General features: G+C 57.7%; 1 protein-coding gene across 2 annotated transcripts in view; it reads left to right on the top strand.

Moving 5' to 3' along the window:
• Positions 1-26,558, top strand: part of INPP5A (inositol polyphosphate-5-phosphatase A) — a 163,515-nt gene that overhangs the window by 49,812 nt on the left and 87,145 nt on the right. For both annotated transcript variants that reach the window (XM_081073879.1, XM_081073880.1), the window contains exons 3-4: positions 7,903-8,003; positions 12,717-12,804. In XM_081073879.1, the coding sequence (XP_080930005.1) occupies positions 7,903-8,003; positions 12,717-12,804 (189 nt within the window). The remainder of the gene's footprint in view (positions 1-7,902; positions 8,004-12,716; positions 12,805-26,558) is intronic.

Below are 26,558 nucleotides of genomic sequence, written 5' to 3'. Positions count from 1 at the left end.
GAAACAGCCAGGGCCGGTATGAACTACAGTCCCCTGCCCAGGGGACAGCCCACGGGAGTGGTCAGGACCACTAAGGAAACCCCAGCCCCGTGCTCCGGTGGATGGCAGTGGACGACAGCCGCACTTGCCCAGCACGTGGGCTGGGAGCTGCCTGGTGCTCAGGCGGCCACGCCACCTGCTGGGGAGCGCGTCTGGTCAGGGCTTCCTGCCGGGGTCAGGGGCACACGCAGCCCTGGGGGGGGGCAGCCTGGGCCTCCACAGGCCCCGCCCACCCAGGCCAAGGCTGGGCCGGCATCTCCAGAGCAGGGTGTCTTCAAAGCACAGTTGGTAAATAGCAGCAATCTTTTCCTCTCAAGAAATTCTTTTGTCCCTTTTCTGCCCCTTATCTTGGGTATCAGGCTTCCACTCAGTTGTTTGTAGGATGTAATTCCTTTTTAGGTCACTCAGATACGCCTCTTTGCAGAAGGCCTAACAAGGCCTGGCTGTTCTATTTTTAGTGCTGACTCCTGGCCAGGGAGGAGAGGGGAGGGGACCGTGGCCGGGCAGGGCGGTGTGCCTGTGTCCTGGGAACCCCGAGTTGCCTTTTTGCCCGGCCACGCCACCTGCCCGGCGTCAGGAAGGGAGCTGCTTTTTGTTTGGCTGGCTGCTCTGTGTTTTCTTTGTTAATTCCCTGTGTTCTTTCTTACCGAAATCTGTAATTTACTCTTTTCTAAAATATTTGTCTTTAGCCTCCTTCCTATGAAAGAACCCACGTATTCTCATCAGTTGCCTGTTTTTTACACTAAAGTTAGAAGCAGCTGCTTCTCGTGTGGACTCTTGATCAAGCACATGTGCAGCTTTGGGCAGCGACTTGCTTGTGGTCTCCGGGGAAGGTGGCCAGCGTCACCGCTAGGCAGGGTGTGAGCACCTTGGGCGGCGAGGCCACCTGTCTGGGCCTGTGCTGGGTTCTTGCTTTTCTGTGATGTGTTTCCCAGCCACCGGCTGAGACAGGCCCCTTGAGCCACGCCGGGAGAGGCTTTTCCTGCCTGTCCTGGACGTGCCATCGGCCCGTCCTGCCGCGTAGGGGGTGCCTTACCCCACCCCCCACTTAGCGGTGCCGTCGGGGAGGTGTGCATTGGCCCCGTGACGTACCCCCAGCTTTGTTCATTTGCAGAGAGAATAGTTTTTTCTGTTGGCAGTTATTTCCTGCAGCATGTCACTGAAATCATCTTCCCATGAGCAGCTGATTTTCTCATCTCGTGCAGTAAATCCTTTAAAATGAAGTCTTACTTGTGTGTCGCCGTCTGGCTCCCACCCAAGTACTAACCAGGCCCGACCCTGCTTAGCTTCCGAGATCAGACGAGATCGGGCGCGTTCAGGGTGCTGTGGCCGTAGACGCCGTCTGGCTTTGAGTGATCACAGATGGCCAAGCATGGGGTGGCTTCACGTCTGAGCTCAGGCCCTGCCCTTCCCTGCAGCCGGCGGAAGAGGATTCCAGCTGCGCTCCCCAGTGGTGCAGTAAGAAGAGACAGGAGCTGTCCCCTGCCTTGTCATTCAGGGGTCTGGGAGATCAAAGATGGAAAGAAAAGGACGTTTCCCATCACCCAGAGGCACCCAGTGGTGTTTGCCCAGCTCCAGCACTGCCCTGGGTGGTGGCACAGTGACGTGTCCTTTGGGTTCTGGTTTTGCTCCCACTGAGTTAAACGGTGAGTGTGTTTATTATGACGAATTTCACAGAGAGACAGGGCCGTGAAGCCCGCCCACACGCCGTGACCCCGTCCCACGCTTCTCAGCTCAGGGCCAGTTGTTTCAGCCGTGCCCCCGCCACCCCGCCCGCCCCCTCACCGTTTGAAGCCACAGCCAGTCGGCATCACTTCACTGGTGAACGCCCCAGTCTGTGTGACCGAGAGAATTCAAAAGGACGCCCCCAGTGTCATTATGTCCACAAAGATGAGCAATCCCTTCGTATCCTGAGTGTCGCCAGCGTTCAGATCTTCCCAGCTGTCCCATCGTTTGTTTGTAGCTTGTATAGTGAAATGGACAGGTAGAAATGAAATGTTTCATAACTTTGCGACAGTAGACTTCACATATTTAAGGTGTGAGTTGGGCGAGGTCTGTGGTGCGTGTGCAGCTGGGATGCCGCCAGGAGCCTGTGAAGGAGCTTCATCGCCCGCAGGTTCTGGCGCCATCGGCGCTGCCTGGAGCCCGCGTTCCTGGCAGCCCTGCTTTGCTTTCTGTGGCTCACAGTACTCCACCAGTGTGCATCGTGTGTGACCCACGGAGTCACACAGTGTGACAGTTTGACAGTGTGCGCCCTGCCTTGTCTGCCTGCCTTCACTCGGCTTCGTTTCGGTCCCGTGGGGTCAGAAAGCAGAGTCCAGGTGGCATCCAGCCCTCAGAGGCCCTTGGGGCCTGTTTCCGGGCGCAGCACAGGGTCGTGCTGGGTGTGAGGGCCGGAAAGAGGGCGTGTCCACCAGCAGCCATCCAGCGGCTAGGTCAGGGTGTCAGCTGTCATGTGTCTCGACTGACTGTGGGTTTGTGTGTGCACGTGTGTGGGCACGTGTGTGGGCACGTGTGCCTGTGTGCGCGTGTGTTTCCGTTACCAGTCACACCACGTACTGTCATGCTGTCTTCTGGATGGGCCATCCAGTGGTCATTACAAAATGTTCCTTGTGTCCCTCCAGTGTGGTCACGCCAGCCTTCCCAGGCCCAGCGTGTGCGCGGCGCGTCCTCTGTCCGCCACGGGCAGCCTGTCCGCATCTTCTGTCGGAAGCCTCTCTTCCAGGCGGCGTGCGCTTCAGTCTTGCATTCTTACCTGCCCATCGTGCCCTGCCCTGAACTACAATGTCTGCACAGCTCTGTGGTCCAGCAGGGCTCCTGTGATGGGGAAAGCAGTCACATTCTGTGCTGACCAGTCCGTAGCCGCCGCCCACGTGTGGCCGCTGACTGCTCCAGATGTGACCGGTGTTGAATTTTAAACATTAATCTCAGGGAAGAAATGGAGGAGAAAGACAAAGGCATCGCAGGAAAGAAGAAGAAACGAGGCAGTGCTGCCTGTGGCAGGCTGCAGGTCTGGACCCGTCACCCTGTCACCACTGACAGCTGCCTTTGGCTCTGCCCTTCAGTGTCTGTTCCCTGTTTTACCCTCTGTCTCCTCATTCCTGTTTTCTTTTGGGTTATTTCAGGGGTTTTTTGCATTCCATTTTAATTTTTTATGGGCCTTTGTCTTTTAAAAATATTTCTAAGTGTTTACCCCGGTTTGTGACCTCTGGGCCTCAATGTTTCATCATCTACCTTGAGCTGACATAGCGCTGCTTCACGGACCAGGCAGAGCTCTTGAAATCATACAGGCTTCCGTGCGGTGTGTGGAGTGTCTGGGCACTGACAGCCCCAGGAAACAGCACTAACTGCGCATTTCAATGAGGGTCAGCGTAGCACCCCCACCCCAAACCAGCCCGGCTGGCCACCTGGTTTGGAATGAGTCGGCCGTGCCCGCTCCTTAGCTCTGCTGACATGCCCGCCCGTCCACACTGGCACGGTGGGGCAGTTGCCATGGAGACGCTGCCAGCCCCACCCTAGTAGACTCCTCATGATGGGCTGGTGGAGAGCTGTGTGTTGAAAGCCATTTTCTAGTGGCTTCGACATTTGAAGGACACTTGGCTGGATAATTAATCCTTGGTTTGCACTTTATTTCACTGCGATTTTCAAGGTTTGCCATCGCTGCCTTCCGTTACGTGTTGGTTTCGACAAGTCTGTGCCGTCTGATGGCTTCGATTTTAGTGTTAACCGCTCTGTGTCCCTGGAGGCCTGGGGGACTGTATTCGTGTCTCTAAAATCTAACAGTGTCACCAGGCTGTGTCTTGGAGTTGATTGCTTGGGGGCAGTTTCCTCAGGTGCTCACTGAACCTTTTCAGTGTGTAAGTTCAGGTCTTTTCTGTTTGGACAGTTTTCTTGTATTATGTTTTCAGTATTAGTTCCGGCCCCCTGTGGTTTTCTCTCCAGGGACTGACGGTATGTATGTCTGCCTCCTTCGCCCACCTCCGTTTTCACGTCTCTCTCTCCTATTCTTTTCTCGTTATGTCATTTTCACTTTTTTGGTTGGATTTTCTGGCTTCAGTGCCCCTTATGAATTTTCCTATCAATCTATTCTTCCTTTGGACTTTGTAATTTATTCCTCTTTTCAGATGCTTTTGTCTTTTTTTTCTCCTCCCCCAGGTTATTCAGCACTCGTCATTTCTCCCTTTTCCTCCCTCTCTCTCTCCCTCTCTGTCTCTCGGGTCCTTTTCTGTTGTAGTCTAGCGTTTCTGGTTTTGCCTTCTCATGTTCTCAGATGCTTGTCTGAGTGTTTTCACTCCTTCTCTGCTTTGGGGTCCTTCCTGGGTGGGGGCCTTCTCCTAGGTTTGTGTAACTTCTCCTCTCTTGTTGCAGCAGCCTTGTAGTGACTTGTCCAGCCTCCCTTTGTCCATCCTACTGGTACGAGAGGGTTTTGCGGGATCCCTAGTCTCACAGCACCCTCTTCTGTCTGTCCAGCAAAGTCCAGGTAGTCAGGGGCCTGCAAGGGTCTGTCTTGACAGTGATGGGTGACTCATGGTCCCATCTTGCAAGCCCCTGTTCTCTCTCCCTTTCCGGTGCTTTCCCCCAGGCGCCCAAGGCTTGTCTGGCTCTTCCTGCACTGTTTCCTTCTCCACAGTGTGTCACACGCGAGGTGCCTGCCCTGCCCCGCAGTCCCTTCCTTGTGGCCCGGTCATAGCTGTGCTGATGAGCCCAGTGCTTCCCCAGTGTTTTCAGATGCAACACGTTCAGGCCACACAACAGAATCTGCCTTGGGGCCCTCCCCCATCGGTCCCCGTCTGCCAGTGTCACAGAGTGTGACGCCATGCTGTCAGCCGCAGTCACCCGGAATTTATTCATTTGACCACTGGATGTTTGTCCTTTTGACCAACATGTCCCATCCCCTTGTGCTCCCCCGGGTGGCGACCCTCACATTGCTTCTGTGAGTTCGGGGTTTAGATTCCGCATGTGAGTGAGGCCACGCGGTGTCTGCCCTTCCCTGTGTGACCTCTCACTCAGCATGACGCCTGCGAGGTCCCCCCATGTTGTCACAAATGTGTGTGTATATTCTCATTCAGCCCTTTCGCCTTCTCTTAGCAGCTGGAATATTTCCATAAAGACAGGCTTGCCCTCTCCTGTTTGTTTCTCTAGAGATTCTGATAGCACAAGAATGGCAGGATAAATCCCTGCTTCATTCTCTTTATTTAGCAGCTTTCAAAAGTATGTCCTGATTGCAAGATGACCGATGTGTATCATCAGCATTAGTATCATTCTGACTCATGGGCGTAAATATATTCTGTTGGAACCCATGGTCGCAGTAATGGTCCGTCCTACGTGGAGTTTGTAATGTCAGGTGAAGTTACAGTTCTTAACATGCAGTAATCAGCCCAGCTGCCCCGCCGGACGTGGTCAGACCTCTGGGCACCTTCGGAGAGTCCCGCCGTCACTCCCACGTGCTTTTGGTGACCACGTGGAAAAGAGCACAGAGCAGGGTGTCCTGTGCCTGTGGTCAGCAGACGCTCCATGTCGGCTCATGAACCCGCCCGGCACATGGAGAGGCTTGGAGCCAAAATGCCCCCTTGTGTTGTGAATGAGGCGGGTCTGGGCGTGGGCACGGGCATGGGGGTGGGCGTGGGGTGGGCGTGGGGGTGGGCGTGGGCTCGTTCGGCATTATGCTCCTCTCCAGGATCAGTCACAGTTTTTTTTCTGAGATTTTTTTATGCAAACATCTTGTCATTTTAATAACTGACTTTTAAAATGAAACAGGATATTTTACCTGTTTATTTGTCTGTTTATCTGTTTATTTGTAATTTTTAAAAAGATTTTATTGGGGAAGGGGAACAGGAGTTTATTGGGGAACAGTGTGTACTTCCAGGCCTTTTTCCAAGTCAAGTTGTTGTCCTTTCAGTCTTAGTTGCAGGGGGCACAGCCCACCATCCCTTGCAGGACTCGAGGAGTTGAATCGACAACCTTGTGGTTGAGAGACCACTGGCCCATGTGGGAATCGAACCGGCAGCCTTCGGAGTTAGGAGCATGGAGCTCTAACCGCCTGAGCCCCCGGGCCGGCCTCTAAATATAAATTTGTAAATTTCCAAGGCGACTGCACGACATTCCCGGCGATGGGCCCCACTGCCATCGACACACCTGCAGGGATTGGTCCCCTGTCCTGGTGGCCTGTCTGGCCTGGGGTACCAGTTTCATGAGCCCCTCACAGACGGCCTCTGGCCTCTCATGTCCAGCTTCTGCTTTCTGTGGGTTTATTTGCTGCTGTCCGTCCGGTGGCCGAGGGGGGCAGCCCGGAGAGAGTGGGACCCCTGCTGGGTGTGGCCATGCCCGCCCCCCCACCCCCCGGGAGCTGCTTGCCCTCTGTCTTCCCACCTGGTGCCAAAGTCCAGTTCTTGCTGTGAGGTCCTGGGGAGCTCACCCCACTCTCCAGCCAGAGGAGGAAGGTGGGGCCTGGTGGCACTCGGCTGGGGCCAGCTCTGGGTCCTCTCCTGATGCTCAGCAGCTGGGCTGCTGGCCCTGGGGACCCCGAGCACCCCCAGGCCGCCAGCCATGGGCCCAGTGCACTCACGTCTGCAGCGCCTGCCACTGGGCATCACTGTCCCGTTTCCTGGGTGCCTCCTCTGTCCTTCGTCCTCGGGCAGTGTCCCCCAACCTCTGCCACCTCTGTTCTTGGCTGTCCCGTCCGTGGGGTGCTGGGAGTGTCTCCAGGCCCGGGCAGTGTCAGTGTTTGTATTCAGTGGGAAATGGACACCTTAGTGAATTTCCATCAAAGCCCAGTTTTAAATGAAGAGTGAAGAGCAAGGCCGGACAACTTACGTAGCATCTGGCGTCACCCAGCAGTGCTTTCCCCACGCGGCTTAAATACGTTTTCTGGTCAGAAACTCTCCCCTTTTAAGAGCTTACCCTGTGCTGTGGGTTGCGTTTCTGTGTCATAGCCGAGCCTGGGAATGTCCGGTCAGTCTCCCGTGCTGGTCGTGCCGCATGCTGTCTGCCGGTGGGCGGGCCAGCCCTGCCCGCGTGCTTCCTGGCCATACTGCCGGTCACTTGTGCCAGCTGACACCCCGTCCAGCGCTGCTCCTCGCAGAAGCACCACACGCATCTCTGGCTCTGCCCACAGACAGCCTGGCTGGGTCCTGGGCACAGTCGCTCTCTGTCAGACGCCGCACAGCCCGTTTCCAGGCAGCCCATCTCCCCCAGGCCAGTCAAATGTGGCCTACACTTGTCAAGGTGCCGTGACCGTTCCCCCTGCTGCCATTGGGCGTTAGGTGTGACCACCTGGTTCAGGGCACCTGCCTCTGGGATGGTGTGTGGGGCAGGGGAAGTAATTTTGTGGGATTTTAGTAAATGCTTCAGAGCCAAGCAGTGCTGCCCTGTGTCAGGAGGTGCCCGGGAGAGGGGAGGAGAAGCGCGGAGCCCAGGAAGAGCCAGCAGGTGGGCACGGCCAGGTGCAGTTAATAGGATGGTGGACTGAGGGCTGGAGACAAGCCCCCTCTCGGCCTCCGAGAGCCCCTGTGCCCGGCCCCCACGCGTCTCCACCACTCAGCCTCCTGGTCCCCATGGCCCCCACTTACTGGACCCCCCATCCCAGGTAGTCCTTCCTCCCACTGTGCCCGGACTGGGCCAAGCCCCTCGGTGGCAGCCATGTCACAGCTGCCTTGTCACCCCAGCAATGCTTCCCTGCGCTCCCAGAGGGTGGGGCTGGTGAGTGCCTGCTCCCTCGGTGAGCATGTGCCCGTCAGCTGACCTGTGGGTCACCCAGCTGCCGAGCAAGGCCTCAAGGGTGTCACTGAGACGCCCACCGTGTGCATGCGTGTCACCCCAGCCCCTTCCTCAGGGATGTGACGTGCCCTCTGGTTCCTTCCCCAGATCGTCCACACGCACAAGCCGCATTTCATGGCCCTGCACTGCCAGGAGTTTGGGGGGAAGAACTACGAAGCCTCCATGTCACACGTGGACAAGTTCGTCAAGTAAGTCCAACAAGCTCCCTGCCTCCTCCAGGCAGGGTGAGGGTGGGGTGCTTTCTGAGCAAGTGTGGGCACAGCCTCGCCATGCTGGAGCCTTGTGGGTGAGCAGTTTTCCAAAGAAAAGAGGTGTGGCCCAGTGTGTGACAGCGTGCCTCCTGGGAGCGGGGCTGCAGGGTGACAGCGTGCCCCCTGGGAGCGGGGGTGCAGGGTGACAGCGTGCCCCCTGGGAGCGGGGGTGCAGGGTGACAGCGTGCCCCCTGGGAGCGGGGGTGCAGGGTGACAGCGTGCCCCCTGGGAGCGGGGGTGCAGGGTGACAGCGTGCCCCCTGAGAGCGGGGGTGCAGGGTGACAGCGTGCCCCCTGGGAGCGGGGGTGCAGGGTGACAGCGTGCCCCCTGGGAGCGGGGGTGCAGGGTGACAGCGTGCCCCCTGGGAGCGGGGCTGCAGGGTACAGCGTGGCCCCTGGGAGCGGGGGTGCAGGGTGACAGCGTGCCCCCTGGGAGCGGGGCTGCAGGGTACAGCGTGCCCCCTGGGAGCGGGGGTGCAGGGTGACAGCGTGCCCCCTGGGAGCGGGGGTGCAGGGTGACAGCGTGCCCCCTGGGAGCGGGGGTGCAGGGTGACAGCGTGCCCCCTGGGAGCGGGGGTGCAGGGTGACAGCGTGCCCCCTGGGAGCGGGGGTGCAGGGTGACAGCGTGCCCCCTGGGAGCGGGGGTGCAGGGTGACAGCGTGGCCCCTGGGAGCGGGGGTGCAGGGTGACAGTGATGCCCCCTGGGAGCGGGGGTGCAGGGTGACAGTGATGCCTTGGGTGCAGAGACTTCAGCCTGGACTCCAGGCAGAGTTCTGACCGCGTGTGCCGGTGGTCACACCTTGTGTGGTCTGATGCCTGTCAGCCTGCTGCTGAGGATGGATGTGGACAGATGGAGTGACAGGACCGGTTCCGTCCACCAGCTCACAGCCAGATGGGGACAGAGCTCTTGTTGTCTGTGGGGGGTGATCTCCGTCGTTTGGGAGGAAGGAGCCAGAGGCATTGTGCCGGTTGCCTGCACGCATGCCCTGTGGGCTCTAAGGGGACCGGCTGCTGGTGCAGCTCGGGAAGAGAGGGCAGCAAGGCTCTGCGTGCACCTGGGAAGTAGACGCGTGGGGTGGGGCAGACGCCGTGTGGGGGGCCGTGGGGTGTGTCCAGTTAGAGGACAGAGTGACTGCACCCTCTCAGCCTGGTGCCCAGCCTGAGGGTGGCTCCAGCCACTGTCAGCCGGACTCAGACCTGCTGTCAAAGTCCTGGCATTATGGATTGACACAAGCCATCCATGTTTTCAGTTGTTAAATTGTGGGGTAATTAGTTAAAGGCCCAATTTAAAAAAAAAGTGATACATTTTCCCAAAGTAATCTATAGTTTTAAGGCGGTTTCAATCAAAATGTTTTTTTAACACTTGACAAATTCATACTAAAATTAACATGCACGAGCACAGGCCAGGAGTAGCTGTAGGGCTGTGACCCTGGAGAACTCCCTCCCCCCGAGTGACGGGCTCCGCCCACCCCGCGTGGGACAGGTGGCAGCTGCGTGGGGAGCCGCATGCCATGTCCCGTGCCCGGAAACACGTCACAGTTGTCGCTCCCCACGTGGGATGAGTCTCGGGAGCCTGAGCCCGAAGTGCGGACGTCTGCACAGCACTTCCCTGGTGGAGGGCCAGGCCTCCCCTAAGTGCGCCGACAGCAGGAAGACTGCTCAGCCTGACGTGGCGGAAGACCTTTGTCGGAAGACACCAGAAACAAAGTGACAATCTAGCCACACTTGGGAAAAGATCTGCACCACTCTTTACTGACAAAAATGAGTACTTAAATATATGAAGAACTTCTGTAAGTCAGTAAGAAAAAACCGCCCACTGGGAAAACTGGGCATTTCAGAGAAGAGACAATGCGGGGGCTGGGGGAGGGCCGTGGTGCCCCAGGGACCCTCCCTGGGCTCCCGCCCGCCCACCGCCCAGTGGTGCCCAGCCCCCACCTGCTCTGCCGGGCACATGCTGGCAGAACTTTAAACAGTTATCTTTTAAAAAGTGAGAAAAAGGTCACTTATTTTGGGGCGCCCACCACCCTTTGCAGGGGCCCTGTTGTATGGAGGCCCCCGTTTCTGTCCAGTGTCGTTCTCTTCAGCACGACTTCTCTGCCCCTGTAGCAGGAGTCCCTCGATGAATTCTCTCAGCTTTTGCTTCCTGAGAGAGTCTTTGTCCTCATGTTGAAGGATGTTTTGTTGCAAACAGACTCGCAGCTCCTCAGTGTTTCTCTGGGCCCGTTAAGGCTTTCGTCCTTCGTCCCCGCCTCGCACTGTGTCTGCGGGCTGAGCCACGGCCCCCGTCTCCACTTCTGGACACTGTGTCCCTGTGCCGACCGCCGGCGTTGGTCACGCAGCTGGTTTGCGGCCCTTGACTAGGTTGCTCTAGTTGGCTTTTCTCTGCGTTCATCGTTCTCCATCTGTGAGCTGACAGTTTTAACTGGATCGGGGGAGAGTGTGTGTTATTTCTTGAACTGTCGCCTTCCTGCCCTTCCTTTCTCCTTGTTCTCCGAGTTCCCGACGTTAGACCTCGTCCCTGCCGCCATCTCATCCTTTCCAGGCCATCGCTCCTCTTCGGTCTGGATAGTTTCTGTGTGTGACTTTTGGTCCCTGGTCTTTTTTCTTCAGGTTTTAATCTGCTCCTAGGTCCGTCTAGTGAAATTATTTCTGATACTGTGTTCTTTAGCTCTAGAAGTTTCTTCTGTGGTTTTTATGTCTCCTGTCTTTCCTCCTGTTCAGGTGTTTCTTCACCTCTCTCTGCAGTGAATTCCGTCAATTTCTTTGTAGGTCTTTTTTCTGTCAACTGCTTTTTGTAGCGTGCTGGCCACGTTTTCCTGTGTCCTCACGTGCTGAGTGGTTTCTGAGCGGACGGCGACATTAGGAAAATTCTGTGCTGCTTGCTGTCTGGGCCCAGCTTCCTTCCTTCCGACACTGAGGATTGTTCTCGCCGGTGGCCAAGGTCTGACTGTCAGCTGATCCTGCCCTTTCCATCCTCAGTCCTTCCTTAGAACCCGGCGCCCCCTCTTCCTGACCCACGTGCTGGCTGTCACATGGTGCCTGTGTCCTTACCCACTGTCACGAGCTGGGACCACACCCACATGCAGTGGAGGCACCGTGCTTTCTACCCCTTCCGTGCTCTCTCGGACCTCTCGGTGCTTGGTGGCTCCCGTTCCAGCTGTGTTTGCAGAGACGATGGACAGGTCACCTACGTAAGCCTTGCCTGGGGGTGAAGAGTGGCAGTGGCTGTGGCTGACCAGTAAGCGAGGAACCCATGTGATGAGGGTTGCTCAGAGACCCTTTCTTCTTCGTATTGTAAAGCCTCGGCCACTCCATCAGGCCCTAAGCTTTCTCCCTCCTGGGCAGACGTGGTGGACATGCCTGGGCCCAGGGGCACGTCTGTGATTTGTCTGTGAGGCCCAAACATGAACCACCAGGGGACCCCTCAGACCGTGGTGTCACAACCAGGGGACCCCTCAGGCCGTGGTGTCACAACCAGGGGACCCCTCAGGCCGTGGTGTCACAACCAGGGGACCCCACAGACCGTGGTGTCACAACCAGGGGACCCCACAGACCGTGGTGTCACAACCAGGGGACCCCTCAGGCCGTGGTGTCACAACCAGGGGACCCCTCAGGCCGTGGTGTCACAACCAGGGGACCCCTCAGGCCGTGGTGTCACAACCAGGGGACCCCTCAGGCCGTGGTGTCACAACCAGGGGACCCCTCAGGCCGTGGTGTCACAACCAGGGGACCCCTCAGGCCGTGGTGTCACAACCAGGGGACCCCTCAGGCCGTGGTGTCACAACCAGGGGACCCCTCAGGCCGTGGTGTCACAACCAGGGGACCCCTCAGGCCGTGGTGTCACAACCAGGGGACCCCTCAGGCCGTGGTGTCACAACCAGGGGACCCCTCAGGCCGTGGTGTCACAACCAGGGGACCCCTCAGGCCGTGGTGTCACAACCAGGGGACCCCTCAGGCCGTGGTGTCACAACCAGGGGACCCCTCAGGCCGTGGTGTCACAACCAGGGGACCCCTCAGGCCGTGGTGTCACAACCAGGGGACCCCTCAGGCCGTGGTGTCACAACCAGGGGACCCCTCAGGCCGTGGTGTCACAACCAGGGGACCCCTCAGGCCGTGGTGTCACAACCAGGGGACCCCTCAGGCCGTGGTGTCACAACCAGGGGACCCCTCAGGCCGTGGTGTCACAACCAGGGGACCCCTCAGGCCGTGGTGTCACAACCAGGGGACCCCACAGACCGTGGTGTCACAACCAGGGGACCCCACAGGCCGTGGTGTCACAACCAGGGGACCCCTCAGGCCGTGGTGTCACAACCAGGGGACCCCTCAGGCCGTGGTGTCCCACTGTCCTGGCGTGTGGCCCTGGGCGAGCTATCAGTGTCACTGCACCGGTGTCTGGTCCTGCTCGTCTCGGCCACATGGAGACCAGAGCTGCTGGTGGCCAGCCTGTGCGCTGTGCCACTGGGTCTGAGCTCCTGAACCCCCTTCTCTTCCCCCGCCCCTTCCCTCCGTCCCTCCCTCCCTCCCCCTTGGTTGGGCGTGTTTTCGGGGTGATGTCACCCATGGTGTCCAGGCTGAGGTCTTGTGCCTCATGAGCACGCTGTAAACGGTGGTACATCTGTGCGACTTGATTAAAAGGCTATTTCCTTTCCAGAGAACTACTGTCGAGTGACGCAATGAAGGAGTACAACCGGGCTCGTGTGTACCTGGACGAGAACTACAGGTCCCAGGAGCACTTCACGGTAAGCACGCTTCCTCCCCAGGCAGGGGCGTCTGCTCTCACCTGTCGTGCTGCCTGCAGCCTGCCGGTGGTCCACACCCACGGCGGCTGGTGGGGAGGTGGGCACGGCACAGACAACGGGCCTCAGCTGCTCCCGTGAGGTGCCCTGGGCGGGTTCCTTGTCAGCTGGCACAGGCGAGACCCGCGTGGCACCTGGGAGGTGGACAGTCAAGGCGGGTGGCCCGGGGCCAGGTGTGTGGGAAATAATGGGGAGAGTCGGGGGCTCTGTCCGGGGCTGACGCACGAAGGAGTAAGCCCAGCCAGGTCCACTCTACACACCTGCCTGTGCCCCGAGACAGTCTCCGGGGGGGTCGGCCACATGGGCCACGGGACAGGGCCTTCTGTGGAGCTGGGAGATCAGGCCATCCTCTGTGGAGTCCGTGGTCTCTTGGGGGCAGCGGACACCTGGGAAGGCAGCCCCCATGAGGTGCAGCAGCCTCGGGAACAGAGGTGTGGGGACAGATGCCGGACAGGTTTGAGATGCTGCTTGCTGCTTTGGAGGATGGACGTCTCCAGCACCTAGAGGGAGGTCCTGAAGCTGCTGTGTCCACTTGGTTCCTTGCTTCCTGTCCCCTGGAGTCCTTCACCCCACCTCTGATGTTGCCGCATGTGCAGGTGCCTGTTCGCTTTTCAAGGCTCGGCAGTGTGGCTCGTGTTCCCCAGCTCGTCCCCACTGGGGAGCTCAGCGTGCAGCAGGTGCCCTGCCACCATGTGCCGGCCACTTGGAGCCGTGGGCGCCTGCGTGCCAGGTGGGGTGGGGCTGCGGGGCATCTCATGCGGGAGCAGAGATGTCCCCACATCCCTGGGACTGAGACACTGAGTTAGGGCCATCTGTCAGTTTTCAGTCTTCAAATTTAGGGCATGCAATGCCAGCTGGGTCTCTGTCCATTGCTGAAGTAGTCACTGTCTGCAGAGTCACGTGTCTACCTTTCGCTGCGTCTGCAGGACCTGCGTCTCTGGTGTCCCCTTGGCGACACCGCCAGACCCTCCTCCAAGCAGCCTCCACCATATTCACAGGTAGCCTCTCTGCTAGTCTTCTCGGGTACACCGAGGACAGGGGCCCATCGTGCTTGTTCTCCACCCGCACTTGTACCCGGCAAGGCCCTGGTTCCCCGAGGTCAGGACACAGCCTCCTCCCTCTCTCCTCTGCCCTTTTACCTTCTCTCTCCTGGCTCCTTCCTCTCAGATCATCCTTTAAATAAATCCTTTTCCCCTTCACACACTTTCCTCTGCTCTGACCAAACTTCCTGCTTCCTCCAAGTTATTCAGATGAAAGTACTTATTCAGATGAAAAGTACACTGGATGGAAAAAGCACATGGTTGGGGTTAACAGCAGATTAGAATCTACAGGAGAGAAGATAATTGAACTTGAAGACATAGTAATAGAAACTATGCAAAATAAAACACGGGGGGAAAATGACTGGAAAAGGTAACAGAAGGCAGCTGTCCTGTGATATGCCGTCTGACATCCCAGGAGGAGAGGAACAAGGACATGGGCAAATACTTGAAGAAACAATGCATGAAAATTTTCAAAATTTGTTAAAATGTATGAACTCATAGCTCCATTTATAACAACTTCAAGCAGAATAAACACCACGTACCATGGCACGTCTTGGTCAGATTGCTGAAAACAAGTTCTGTAAAGGGCTCCCCTTATCACCATCACTGAGGCGTGGGTCTCTGCCCGCTCTCTCAGCCCTGCCACTACAGCTGCCAAGTGCGTGGCGGCCATCAGTCCCCTCCCGCTCCTGGAGACTGTCGTTGGGTCTTCACAGTCTCCTTTAAATAGAAGACACGGGTGTTTTAAAAGTACACGGATGAAGAAAAAAACATCGTGCAAACACAAGTCCAAAGAAAGAGCGGCTGCATTAAGGCTAGCGTGGACTTCCAGGTGCGGCTGTTGCTGGGACAAAGGGGTGCTCCGTGGGCGAGGAGGTCAGTGCCTCAGGAGGGCTTAACAGGCCAGCGCAGGCCCCTGGTTCGGGAACGTGCATGTGCGTGCAGGTCGAGAGCGCAGGGGAGAGAAGCTCCCAGGGAGGTCTCAGCAGGAGTCACTGCAGGACACCCCGGCTACAAGAGCAGCGTGTGCAGCCCAGGCATGGCGTGTGACTTGCCGAGGGTGAGGACACGAGCAGAACGGACCCCTCGGCGGGCAGGTGCCAGGGGATGGCAGCACATGTACGGGGAACGATAACCGTCGCCTGCCCGTTTCCTCAGAAATCTCTCCTAAAATGAAGCTGAGAGAGTTTCGAGAAGACTTCCTCGGATGGGAGGCTCGCTGCTGGGCTCTCTGCGTGGGTGAGCGACCGCCTGTGGTCGGGACACGGACCAGCTGCGAGGGCTGCCTGCTGAGGAGCCCACCTGAGGCCTGAGGCCAGGACTTTCCACGCTGGCTGCTAACTGTCCCCAGCCGGCGGGTCTCAGAATTCGTGTCCACGTGGGACATTCACTAGGACACATTGAGATCTGGGCCATAAATAAACCTGAACATGTCTGAGAGACTGAAATCATACAAAATGTGTCCTCTGACCACAAAGGAAGTAAATTAGAGGCAAACAAAAGTGACAGCTGGAAATTCCTAAATGTTTGGAAATAACTTGTAAATGACCCATCAGTCAAAGAGAATGTCACAAAGGAAATTAGAAAATATTAACAATTACATGGAAAACGAACTGAAAACCTTCAAAATGTGTGAGATGCTCCTCACTAGCTGTAGAAGATTTCTAGCATGAAATGCTGGCATGGGGTCACTTTTAAGTGCAGAGAAAATTCACCCAGAGCAAGTAGAAGGAAGGAAATAATAAAATAAGAGAGAAATCAGTGAAATGGAAACATTGACGCACTCAAACTGGTTCCGTTAGAAGGTTAACAAATCTGAGGCACCTCCCCCAGCGGATCTGGACCCAGGACAGGCTGTGCAGGGGTGAGACTGAGGCATGGTGGGCATTCGTCCTGGGCTGCGGCCGCCTCCGTCCGGGGTCACAAGCACGCCCACAGGCTCTGTGTGTGCCTCGGAGCACCTCATAAATGGTGAAGGTGTCATGTCAGCGCCTGGTGAAGGGTCCAGACACTTGTGCTCGGAAACTGGAGCCGTTCGGAAGGCCTGGTGCCTGGAGCTGCTCCCCTCCCCCCTTCACACCTACGGAAGTTTCCTTTTTTTTTTTTTTTTAATTCTCACTTTTCTAGTTCTCCATGGTCTGTTTTGTGTCACATATTATTACATGCTAACATGATAACTGCCTGGTTGGCTGAGAAGAGGAAAGGCTGACTGTTGGAGGGATACCCAGGCATCTTAGAGCTGGAGCGTTTCCCTCTCTTTGTCATAAGTACAGTAATGGCACCTTAGCTGGTGACATGCCACCCTGGGTGGTGCAAGGCCGTTGAAGGCCTCACTGGGCAGGACTGACCTGGCACAGGGCAGCAGAGGGAGCTACCCAACGTGCCACATTGGACACAGGACAAGCCCAAGTCTGAGGCCCCTGAGGCTGTGTGCCCAGGTTGTCTGCAAGGCTGGACAGCACCTAGGAGGTGGGAGGAAGGCCAGCTCTGCCCACTGAGGATGTGGGGCGTCTGCAGCCTGGTGTTTCTTCCCAGGGTCACGGTCTTCCTGGCGGTCCCACAGCCACGGTCTAGTGCGAGGTGTGTCACTGGCCAGTTGCCTAGCTGGGACAGCCCTGATTGGAGGGTGAGAAATGACCGGTGACTCTGTCTGGAGCTTGTCCCAGAGTTGGCACAGGGAGAGATGTGCGTTTGTCATCCCATCTTGTGACCAGGATGGTAGTATGTAGTTTGCGGTAAAATTCTGCCCAACCCTGGGGCCCCCAGAGTGCTGTCCCTTTGTGAGTGTGTGTTGCCCCCTCAGTGTGTCGTACATGAGGGAGACGTCTGGACGTCCTTCTGGAGGGAATCCTGCACCCCTGGGGTGCTGGGCAGGGCTGGCCAGCCTCAGGGTCACCCTCCTGCCCCAGCCTGGTGGCCTTGGGCTGTCAGAGGGAGGAAAATTTAATTTTTACAAGATTAATGGTATTGGAGCGATATTTTTAGCTGAGTGTGGTTCAAATAATAGGCCATTAATTGAAAAAGGAAATTGAAATGAATTTATCTTGTACATAAATGCTGTCACAGGTATTAATAGGGATCAGAAAATAGTGGCCTGTTCCCAGAAAGACGCTGAACCTGACGCTGCGGGTGGTGCATGAGCACGCTGCGGGGAGGGTGGGGGGCTCTGCGGGGCGTCGTGCAGAGACGGGGGTCTGTGTGCAGAGGAAGGTTGTGCGTGGAGTCACGGGTGGAGAGGCTGTGACTTGGAGGGGACCAGGCCTGGGGGAGCTTTGACCTGGGCGCTGTGGGCCTGGAGGGGCTCTGGGCCGTGGGGGTCCAGGCCTGAGCTGCTGGGCGGAGGCCGGAGGCGGCAGACGCCCGTCGTCACCAGCAGATGGCGCCCAAGCAGCGTTTCGTGTCCGGCTTCTGGGACCGGAGGCGCTCAGAGGGCAATTTTTAGACTTAAATGATTGAGCTCAGTTTCGTTTGCTCCTAAGAACCACCCTGAGTGGCCATCTGTTGAAGCAGGAGGCTAGTCTGGTCTGCTCTGGGCTGAGGAGACAGACCGGCCCCCACTGGCGGTCCCCTGGGCGGTGTCCCTCTCCAGCTGGCCCGTCTGCGTTTTCCACTGGAAAGTTGACGCTTGGAAGGAAGTCTGTTTCTTCAGAGGAGCTGCCCGTCGGCGTGTTGACATTGGCCCTGAAAGGCCAGGGCCCCGTCCTGTTCATGGAGCTTGTTTAAATGTCCCTCACGAAGTGGCGGGGGTGACTGAGGACCCTGGGCCACGTGAGCTGGACAGCCAGCCGGCCGGGACCTGCACGCCGCATCCGGGGTCCCCGAGTGCCCCGGGCCCTGTCTTCCTGGCAGCGGGCGGGTGTGCTGCTGCTGCTGCTCTGATCACGCTCTTCCTTCCTCAACTCAGTCACGGGAGCAGCTGCTTTGCCCCCTGCCCTGGCCCCGGGTGCTCTGAGCCAGCGAGGGAGGGGCTTCTGGGGGCAAGAGGAACCGGGCCTCGGTGTGGACGGTATATGGGTGCCCCGGCACAAGCCCAGGGGGGAATGGCAGCCTGGGGATGGAATTTGTGGCCAGCTGTGTATAGCTGGGTTTAGACCACGAATGCGCGGTGCCCTCGGGCTGGGGCGCTGGTGCAGGGGGACCCAGCTGAGGCCCCCGCATTTGGAGGCTGGGAAGACGAGGTGGGTTTGGTGAGCGAGGGAGAAGACACGGGCAGGGATGTGGCAGTGAAGAAAGTTCCCCTGGGAAGGACCCGGATTTCCAGGGGCCCAGGGATGGCAGAGGCTCGTGGGAGCGGTGGAGCCCGCCAGATGATCACATGCGCGCTCGCTGGGCGGCCTTTCCCTGAGGGAGGCGAGTACACGCATTCTCCAGCCCAGTGTGAAGCTCCTGCCGTGTCCGGGCAGACCTGTGTGTTCTAACATCCCACTAATGTTTGTGTATTTGACCGAAAGAACGGAGATGTCCCTGTTTTAATCACCAGCAAGTTCTGAGCTCCTGGGTCTGTTCCCACGACATGGTAATAAATGTTAGGCCCTCCCACTGGAGGTGGCAGATATTTACAGGCTGCATTCCCCATGAGCAGGAATGAGGGAAGAGGCGTCTTGGAGCCCCTTCCTGCCCCGAGCCCCACCTCCTGCTCCCCATGTCCTTCCTGGGCACCATGTGGGGGGGCACCAAGTGACACGGAGCTCACACTGGGGACATGCTTGTTGTTGGGGAGGCTGCCAAGTCAGGTGGAGAAGCCCTGAGCCACGGTCACGCCGAGGTGTCTGTCATCCAGTTCCCCCTCCTCCTAACTGCTCACACCCTTGTCTCAGGGAGGTGCTGCCACCCCCACCACGCCCTGTGTCCTTAGCCCCACTCCCCTCCAGGCGCCCTGCCCCCTTTCCATCTTTGGGGGGCAGGCCTGCCTCAGGGCCTTGCACCAGCCCTGCCCCCTCCCCAGGAGAGCCCAGCAGGGCCACCCACCCTGACCTCCTGCTGGGACTGTCACTCCCTCCCCGAGGCCCCCTTTCTCTGGGGGACTGTGCATATTTATGTACACACCCTGCCTCTCGTAGGTCGTATATGCTCCATGAGGACGGTTGGCACCGTCAATCACGGATTTAGTGATTCCCTCCCTGTGGAATAGTGGGATAATCTGGCCGCAGCATGAACTGGACAATTGGAAAAATGACTTGAGAGAAACCTTCTGTTACAAGGACGGGCTCCAAGGCGGGTAGGACTTTGCTCAGCTGGTGCCGGCTCCCCGGGACCCAAATGCTCATGTTCCCCACCCCTTGGGGGTGCCAGGCCGTGGAGCACAGGGGAGTGTTGTGGGGCCCTGCCCGAGGGTGTTTGGGGGACAGCCATGTGGCCCCAGCAGGTGAGATGGGCAGGCCTCAGGGAGGAGGGCTCCTGGAGGAGACTCGGCTCTGTGCCTCACAGGGGACCCTCAGTGACACCGGCATCCGCAGCTGCCCGATCCCCAAATGCTCTCCCAGGTTCCCTGCTCCCAGCGTCAGCCTGTTGTCTGCCTCCTTAGAAAGTGCTTCCCTCGCAGGGCCACCCAGGTGTGTCTCCCGGGGATGTTGTGGCTGCGGGTCACCCATTACTCAGCCTCTGGGTGTCCCTCAGCCCAGGGCCTTGATGCTGAGGAAGTGCCCACGTGGTTTTCCAGGGTTTCCAAGTGTGTATTGATCAGAGGCCTGCTAGCACGGGAATCACGTGTCCGATTTCACAGGCATGCGGGAGCATGGAAAACACATCACTTACGGCCGAAAAGCCTGAACGTCGATAGCAGATGGCTTTCCTATACTCGGGCTTCAAAGATGGCTGAATGGGGAAGAAATTGCAAATTTGTTTCCATATAACTTCCTTGTTGTGTTGTTTCAGTGCGGGAGCAAAGCATCACAGCATGAGGTGGCCCCTCTGTTCCCACTGGTGGTTTGTCTGACATGGGCGGGCGGCCAGAGAAGGGAGGGGAGTGGGCTGTCCTGTTGGTGTAAATAGTGTAAATCCAGGGCTTCGCAGCTACAGGCCCCAAGGCAGCATGGCCAGGGGCCGCCCCCCTGGTGACCCCGTCCTCCCTCCTCACCTGGTGACCCGTGACGAGAAGGAAGGGGAGCAGGGGTCTCTGGGCTCTCAAGGCAGGATGTGCATGCTGGCACGGGGACCCCACAGGCAGTATTGGGGGCCCCTGCAGAGGTGTGGGCCGGTGGAAGCACCCCAGGGGAGTCCTTCTGTTTGGGGACAGTGGTGCTACAGTAGGACTGCGGTGCCACGCTATGTGGTGGCTTTCCTCTGTGTCGCACCAGCTCAGTGGTAGACGCAGGCCCTCCTCCATGGAGAAACCGGAGGTGATGGGATCGGCCTGGAAAACCCGCACTGTCTGCAGGCTGCGGGGGACAGGGCCCCTCAGAGCCTCCTGAACGCCCCCCCCCCCAACGCTCACATGGCCTGGAAGGGTGGGGGAGGGGCAGCCGTGCATCTCAGAGTGTAGGAGGCCCGGTGCCCGGACACGGCCACCTGTTGCTGTGGCCTCGTGCGCCCGTGGCCTGGTACGTGACGGGCCTGTTTGCTGTGCCCTCCGCTGTCCTTGCTCCCTTAGCTGTCACCTCAGAAGTGTGTGTGTAGTAGCTGGAGCTGTGCACCTTGGTTTGTTGGGCAAGTGCGGCAGCACTGAGGGTCGGTGAGTGCGGGCAGAAGGGCCAGAGCTGGGGACGCTTTGGCGACCCCAGGGCCATAGGAACGCCTGGCAGGCTGGGGCCGTGGCCCCAAGTTCCAGCTGCCTCACCCGTGCCGCCAGCAACCCAGCCCACACCATTGCCTCTTTGGTAGTTTGGTCCCTGGAGAGGTACACAGGTGGGTTTCGTTTCCTATAAGGTGAAAAGAGCAGCCAAACTGGAAACCCACAGACGCCCACTTGAGGGACTCGAGGTTTTCCGGGAGCACGGCCACACTCATCCACGGTAAAGTGGAGGCCAGGCAGGACAAGGAACGCTTGCTGACTTTCAGAGAAGACAGTCGTCTGCTGCCTGCGCCCATGAAGCAGCTCCTCCTCCCTGGCCCAAAGCCACCCTGTCCAGCGGGGTCCCGTTCCCAGAAACACGGAATGGCCTGCACTGGTGGTTCTGTATCAGACTGGGTCGGCCCAGGGTGCAGGCCCCGGCCCCCAGGAGGGGCGGGCTCACTGGGAGGGACCGTGCGTGTCCACCTCCCGCTCCTTATCTGAGCTGTGGCCCTGGGCCCAGGATGCCTTGACTGTGGTCAGCAGTGAACTGGCTCCTCGCCCACCCCCCCACCAGGTTGCCTGTGCACTGCCATGAGGAGGGTCCCTGCCATGGCCTGGGTGGCCTGCTTCTCCAGGAGGGCGGGGCCGGCCTTCCACCTGACCTGGGGCAGGTGCCAGAGGGTGAGGTGGGGGCCGTTGTGGTTTGCGCCCTCCCCCCGCCTGCATTCGTTCGGGGGTGCAGCCTGACACTGTGCTCCTGAGGAGGTGCCCTCCCCCGTCCTCCCCGTCCATGCTCTCCTGAATGAGCTTTTAGGGGAAATAGATGGAAAAGTAACGGAGTTTCCCGCTGTTCTCTGATCCAGGCACGGGGAGGAAGGCCAGTGCACTTCTGATCAGGGCGCTGACCTGCTCCGGGGCCCCAGGCCCGTCTCCTGCCTCCACATCCTGCCTGTGGGTCCAGACAGGCCTGATGAGTGAGAGCAGCAAGATTGGTTTTCCGAGGGCGCCGGGCCCTCTGCGCGCAGCTAAATCATGGCTGTCTGCTGTGCTGCGGGTAACGACCTGCTCCCCTCAGCGGCACCTGCGCCCCCGGGGACCCGGTGATGTGCGGCCGCAGCGGCGGGGGCTGCCGTGAAGGTGAAACTGTCATATCGATCTTTTTAGCACTAAAATATGAGCCACTTTACTCCGCTCCCCGCTGCTGTGATGTGAAAAATAATAACTCGGATCCAAATTAAAAATATTGATCTCGGGAAGGTGCTGAAAGTAAATAAACACCGCCCGAAGTTTTCGGGTCGCCGAGGAACGGTTTTCAGCAATAAATGTGTCGGCAGGCCGGGCCCAGGGTTCCTGATCTGTGTTTTCTTCGGATTGATTTTTCATTATTTACTTCCTAAAAGTGCTGGGATCCGGTCCTCCACTGTTATGTCCCAGTGTTTGGGCAGATTATTTCTGTGGGGCTTGCGAGGCGCTCCTAATCCACTCGCTCATTGATTGATTGATTTTTGACTCAATAAGCTCGCAGCCCCTGCCTTATTCAGCGCCTCCATCATAATTTTTTATACATTTAGGCCTGACTGTTTTATTTCCCTCTAACAGATGAGTGACGTTGGGCTCTCAGATGGGCAGGTCGGCAGCCTCAAGGTTGATCTTCCCACTCCGTGCGTGCTGCCCAGAGCCCCCCTGGACCTCTGTGAACCCCTCCACCCAACAGGGCCAAGACCTGGGGGTCCGCGAGCTGCCCACGGCCAGGCCCAGGGGAGTAGGCGGCTCGAGTCCCCGATGTCATGGTTCTTCATGGCACGAGGAGACACTGAACCGTGTGCTCTGGAGAACTTTTCCTTCAGGAGCCACAAGAGCTTGGGCAAGTCTCCAATTGCCACACAGCAGGGGCCAGGGACAGCTCGTGAGTGACAGAGGACATGGTGCGGTAGTCATTTCTGTGTGGTGGCTTATGGGTGGTGACAATTTGGGAGGACTTAGGACTAAAAACGTGCATGTCCCATTGCCCCTGACGGTCAGGGGTCCTTGTGACCATTTCCTGGTCACTGATGCCCAAAGTGAGAAGCTGCCAGCACACGGCCCCCTGGGTTGGATGGACCCACGGGGAGCAAGGAGAGGTGGAGACTGTGCCTGCGGCTCTGAGGGGACGCTGGCGCTCACTGCCTGTCCTGTACTTTGTGTTTTCAACGTCTGGAGGGCCCCCGCCCCTGTGCCTGTGGTGTTGGCAGCAATGCTGCTGTCCCCTTGTTGATGCTGAGAGTGGGAAGAAGAGGGGACACGGCTAACACGTGCGCAGTGCTCTCAATGCCCCTGGTGCCTCTGGTGGGACCTTCATGCTCCCATCTTCCACATCACCCCAGTGGACAAAGGCAGGGTGTGACTGACCAAGGTCAGAGCAGGGCAGGAGGCCAAGAGACTTTCTGAGCGGGCTGGTGTCCTGGCCAGAGGGAAGGGGGGTCCCCAGCTGGTGCATAGGGGGGCCGTTGCTGGTGCCAGAGCCCTGGGGTTCTCGGGCTCTGCCTGGGAGGTATGGGGTCGTGGAGGGAGGGCCTGCTCTTGTCCATCCTGAGGGCAGGGGTAGAAGCAGGAGGGGGAAGGGGCCAACCGCAGAGGCACGAGGGCCGTGTGCAGCTCCCCAGGGTGGCCGTGGCCCTGTTGGGCATGTTACCCACTCCAACATTTTGTCGGAGAGGTGAGAGGAGCTCCGTCATCCTGGAACATGAGCAGCTCTCCCAGCACTGAGATGACCACGCCCCAGCAGAGAGCCAGGTCTGAGTGCAGGTAGCTGAGTGTCCAGTCCTGTGATCATGCTTCCAACCGAGACGCCCTTCTCTGGAGCACTGCGCCCTCCTCTGCTTTGGGCTCCGTTTCCACCTCTAGAAGTGATATTTGAGACGAGCACCATGTTTGTTTTGGGAAGGCTGCTGCACCCTTGGAATGCACATGGGGGCTCGCCGACCATAGGTTCTAGAACGTTGCTGTGCATTTTCTCAGCACGGACAGAAAGGCCTGGGCCTCGCGACCCAGAGTGCAGACCACGGGTGCTGCCTTCCTTCCTGAGAGCCGGGAGTGGGTCTACTGTTCTCAGCAGGGGCTTGGCCCGGCTTCCGGTGTGAAGAGAGGGAAGAGCGCGTTCTGTTGGCTGCAGGAACCCTGGTAGTGTGCCTTGCCTGTGGGGCCAGCTGGGAGGGTCACCCGGCCCTCTGCCCTGGAACCCTCCTTCCAGGGCTAGTGGGCACCGGGGTCGCACTGAGGCCTGGGGTCGAAGGTACAGGACGAGAGGTGCTAAGAAAGCTGCTCCAACCATCAGGTTGTGTAGCCAAGTACACAGTTAAGTAAAGAGTTGCCGTAGAAGAATCTAGAACTGGGAAGGCAGGCACAGGTTCCACACACATGACACAATGTGCAACACAACACACTCTTGCACTCCCGACCCTCATGGAGCTTGCAGATTCGAGGGGGCAGTACACGAGAGTGCAATTGGCACGTATGAACGTGTGGGCCGTCCAGGAGCCCTGGGGCCTGAGAGAGATAGGAGTTGACAGCCAGCTGCTCTGATAGGTGACCGTTAGGAGGAAGGAAGGAGAGGAAGAGCCCTGGGCCGCAGCAGACATGGAGATGCCTGCTGCCAGCTGCGGGGCATGTGTCCTGGACAAGCCCCCAAGGCCAAACCCTGCCCAGCTCCCACCTGCCGACTGAGTGAGGTGAGCGCAGACACCCCGCCAGCGAGGTCTCACGTGGCAACTCTGAAGGTGGAAAGGGAAGGGCGTATTCCGCCAGAGGCGTGAGGAACGAGCAGTGCACCTGGGAATTTCCACCGGCCCGTCTGCACGTTTGGGCAGGGAAATGAGCAGTATCCAGACAGGTGAGCTCTTGGGACAGTTACGTGCCACAGCCTTTCAGGAAGCTTGTGTGAGGAGATACTCTGCCGAAGGCATGGGTGCCGGGATCCAGGACGCTCAGCAAGCGGGACATCGCAGCTCCCTTGAGGGCAGGCAGCTCCGAGTTCAGCACAGAGGCCTGCTGGGCTCTGAGCGATGGCGTCGTCTGGCTCCCTGGGCATGAAGGGCGGGTGCCCTTGGCTGGCGCTCCTCGGTGCTCAGCCTGCTCCCAACGGCCAAGGAGGCCACGGAGGGTATGTGTGACAGGTGACAGCGCCATCATGCAGCTGGTTACGCTTCTCAGAGAGTATCCAAGAAGGTGAAATTCATAGGTTATCGGATGTGCTCAGGACCCTGAGAAGAGACCGACAGGATGTGTGAATGAATCATGATAAATGTACCGTTGACCCTTCCATTACATGGGTCCACTTACACGTGGGTTTTCTCAGTAAACACCTGCGCTGTTTTGGTCCCAGGGCTGCGAGCCCCCGGATGGGGAGGGTTGGCTGTGTGCTTGGTCCTAGGCCTTTTTGGACGGGACTTCAGCATCTGCAGACCTGGGTACCGGTGGGGGTCCTGGAGCCCATCCCCCACGGATACCGAGGGCAACTGCAGCTAAGTTTTGGGGGAGTCAGAAGTTATATTTGGGGGAAAAATTTTTTTAAAAAAGTTATATTTGGATTTTAGATTACATTTAGGGGTTGGCATCGCTAACCCCCACGTTGTTCAGGACTCAATTGTATATAAAGAACTTAGTTAACAAAAAAAGAAGGCCGTGACGAACTCCAAGGAAAACAAAAGTTGTTCAAGAGTGGAAGAGCGATCATAGTGTAAGAAGGGTTCTACTGTGGAGAGTGTTTCCAGAGTTCTAACGATATAAATACTGATCAGTTTTTAAGTAAAATACGTTTATATCCAGAGGCTGTGGATCAGGGGTAGAGTGTGTGTGTGTGTGTGTGTGAGTGTGAGTGTGTGTGTGAGTGTGACATGCAATGAAGGGGAAAGATAGTGGAAGGGAATTAAATCCTCATCTTCCACAACTGAAAAATCAATAGTTCAAGTTGAGAACTAGAAAATGAAGGACCAGCAGTACAAGCTCTAGAGATATGAGGTAAATATTAAAAGAAAACAATTAAAGGAAAGTAATTGCCTCTGGGGAGTAGAAAAGTGAAGTGATCAGGAAATTGCTATTTTTCATAGGAAGCCTTGCAGAACAGTGATTTGTTTCTACCAACTTAAAAAAAGACTTAGGGAAGGGATTCCTACTCTTACTGGTGGCCTCAGGGAAGACTTGCAAGTGAGACAGTGTGAGGGGGTGGCCGGGAGTCTGGGCGCTGGTGCCCTGAGGCCGCCCTCGGAAGGAGATTGGCCAGAACCCTGACCATCCTTTGGGCACCAGGCAAAGGAATTTAGAGGTGAGCAGAGGTCCGTGAGGACCAGCGCAGAGCTTTGTGGAGAGAGGCGAAGGAGGCAGAGCTCTGGAAGGACCGAGAAGGGCTGGGGGCTTGTGGGGCATTTGACGCCTGTCAGGTGGAGCTCTGCATTCCTGTTGGAGTAAACACGCAGAGTGGACAAGAAGTAGTGACCCGCTTTGGTTGTACTTTCTTGGCTCTGGTTCCTTCTCCCTAAGCCTGAACCATCCAGGAGGTGTCCCCCAATGAGCACTAACGAGAAGTGGGGTCACACCCAGGAGTGTGGGAAACAGTGCAGCTCTCAGCTACGGTGAGGAAACCAGGCCGAGTGTGGGGGATCCCAGAGGAAAGCTTGCACTCCCCCCACTTCTCCACACACACCCTTTCATTCCCTCCAACTCACAGGGCGCCCCAGTTGCGTGTTTCCACCTCTTTGTGCCAGAGCCAAGTGTAAATTGAGGCTTAGGATCAACTAGACTGAATTGCCTGCATTGAAAGTAGTGAGAACAATGTATGCTTTAGGGAAAACCGACAAACAGAGTAAAGTATTCTCATGGATAGTCAGAATGGATTTGTTAATATAAAAGCACTTTGTTTCCATCTTTAATCATGTAGCTATGGCTGTGAACTTGTAAATGATTCGGTCAGA

Source organism: Rhinolophus hipposideros, assembly GCF_964194185.1.
Source record: "Rhinolophus hipposideros genome assembly, chromosome: 15".
Taxonomy (NCBI): domain Eukaryota; kingdom Metazoa; phylum Chordata; class Mammalia; order Chiroptera; family Rhinolophidae; genus Rhinolophus; species Rhinolophus hipposideros.
The sequence above is the reverse complement of the archived record's forward strand: the minus strand, read 5'-3'. Positions and strand labels throughout refer to the sequence as shown.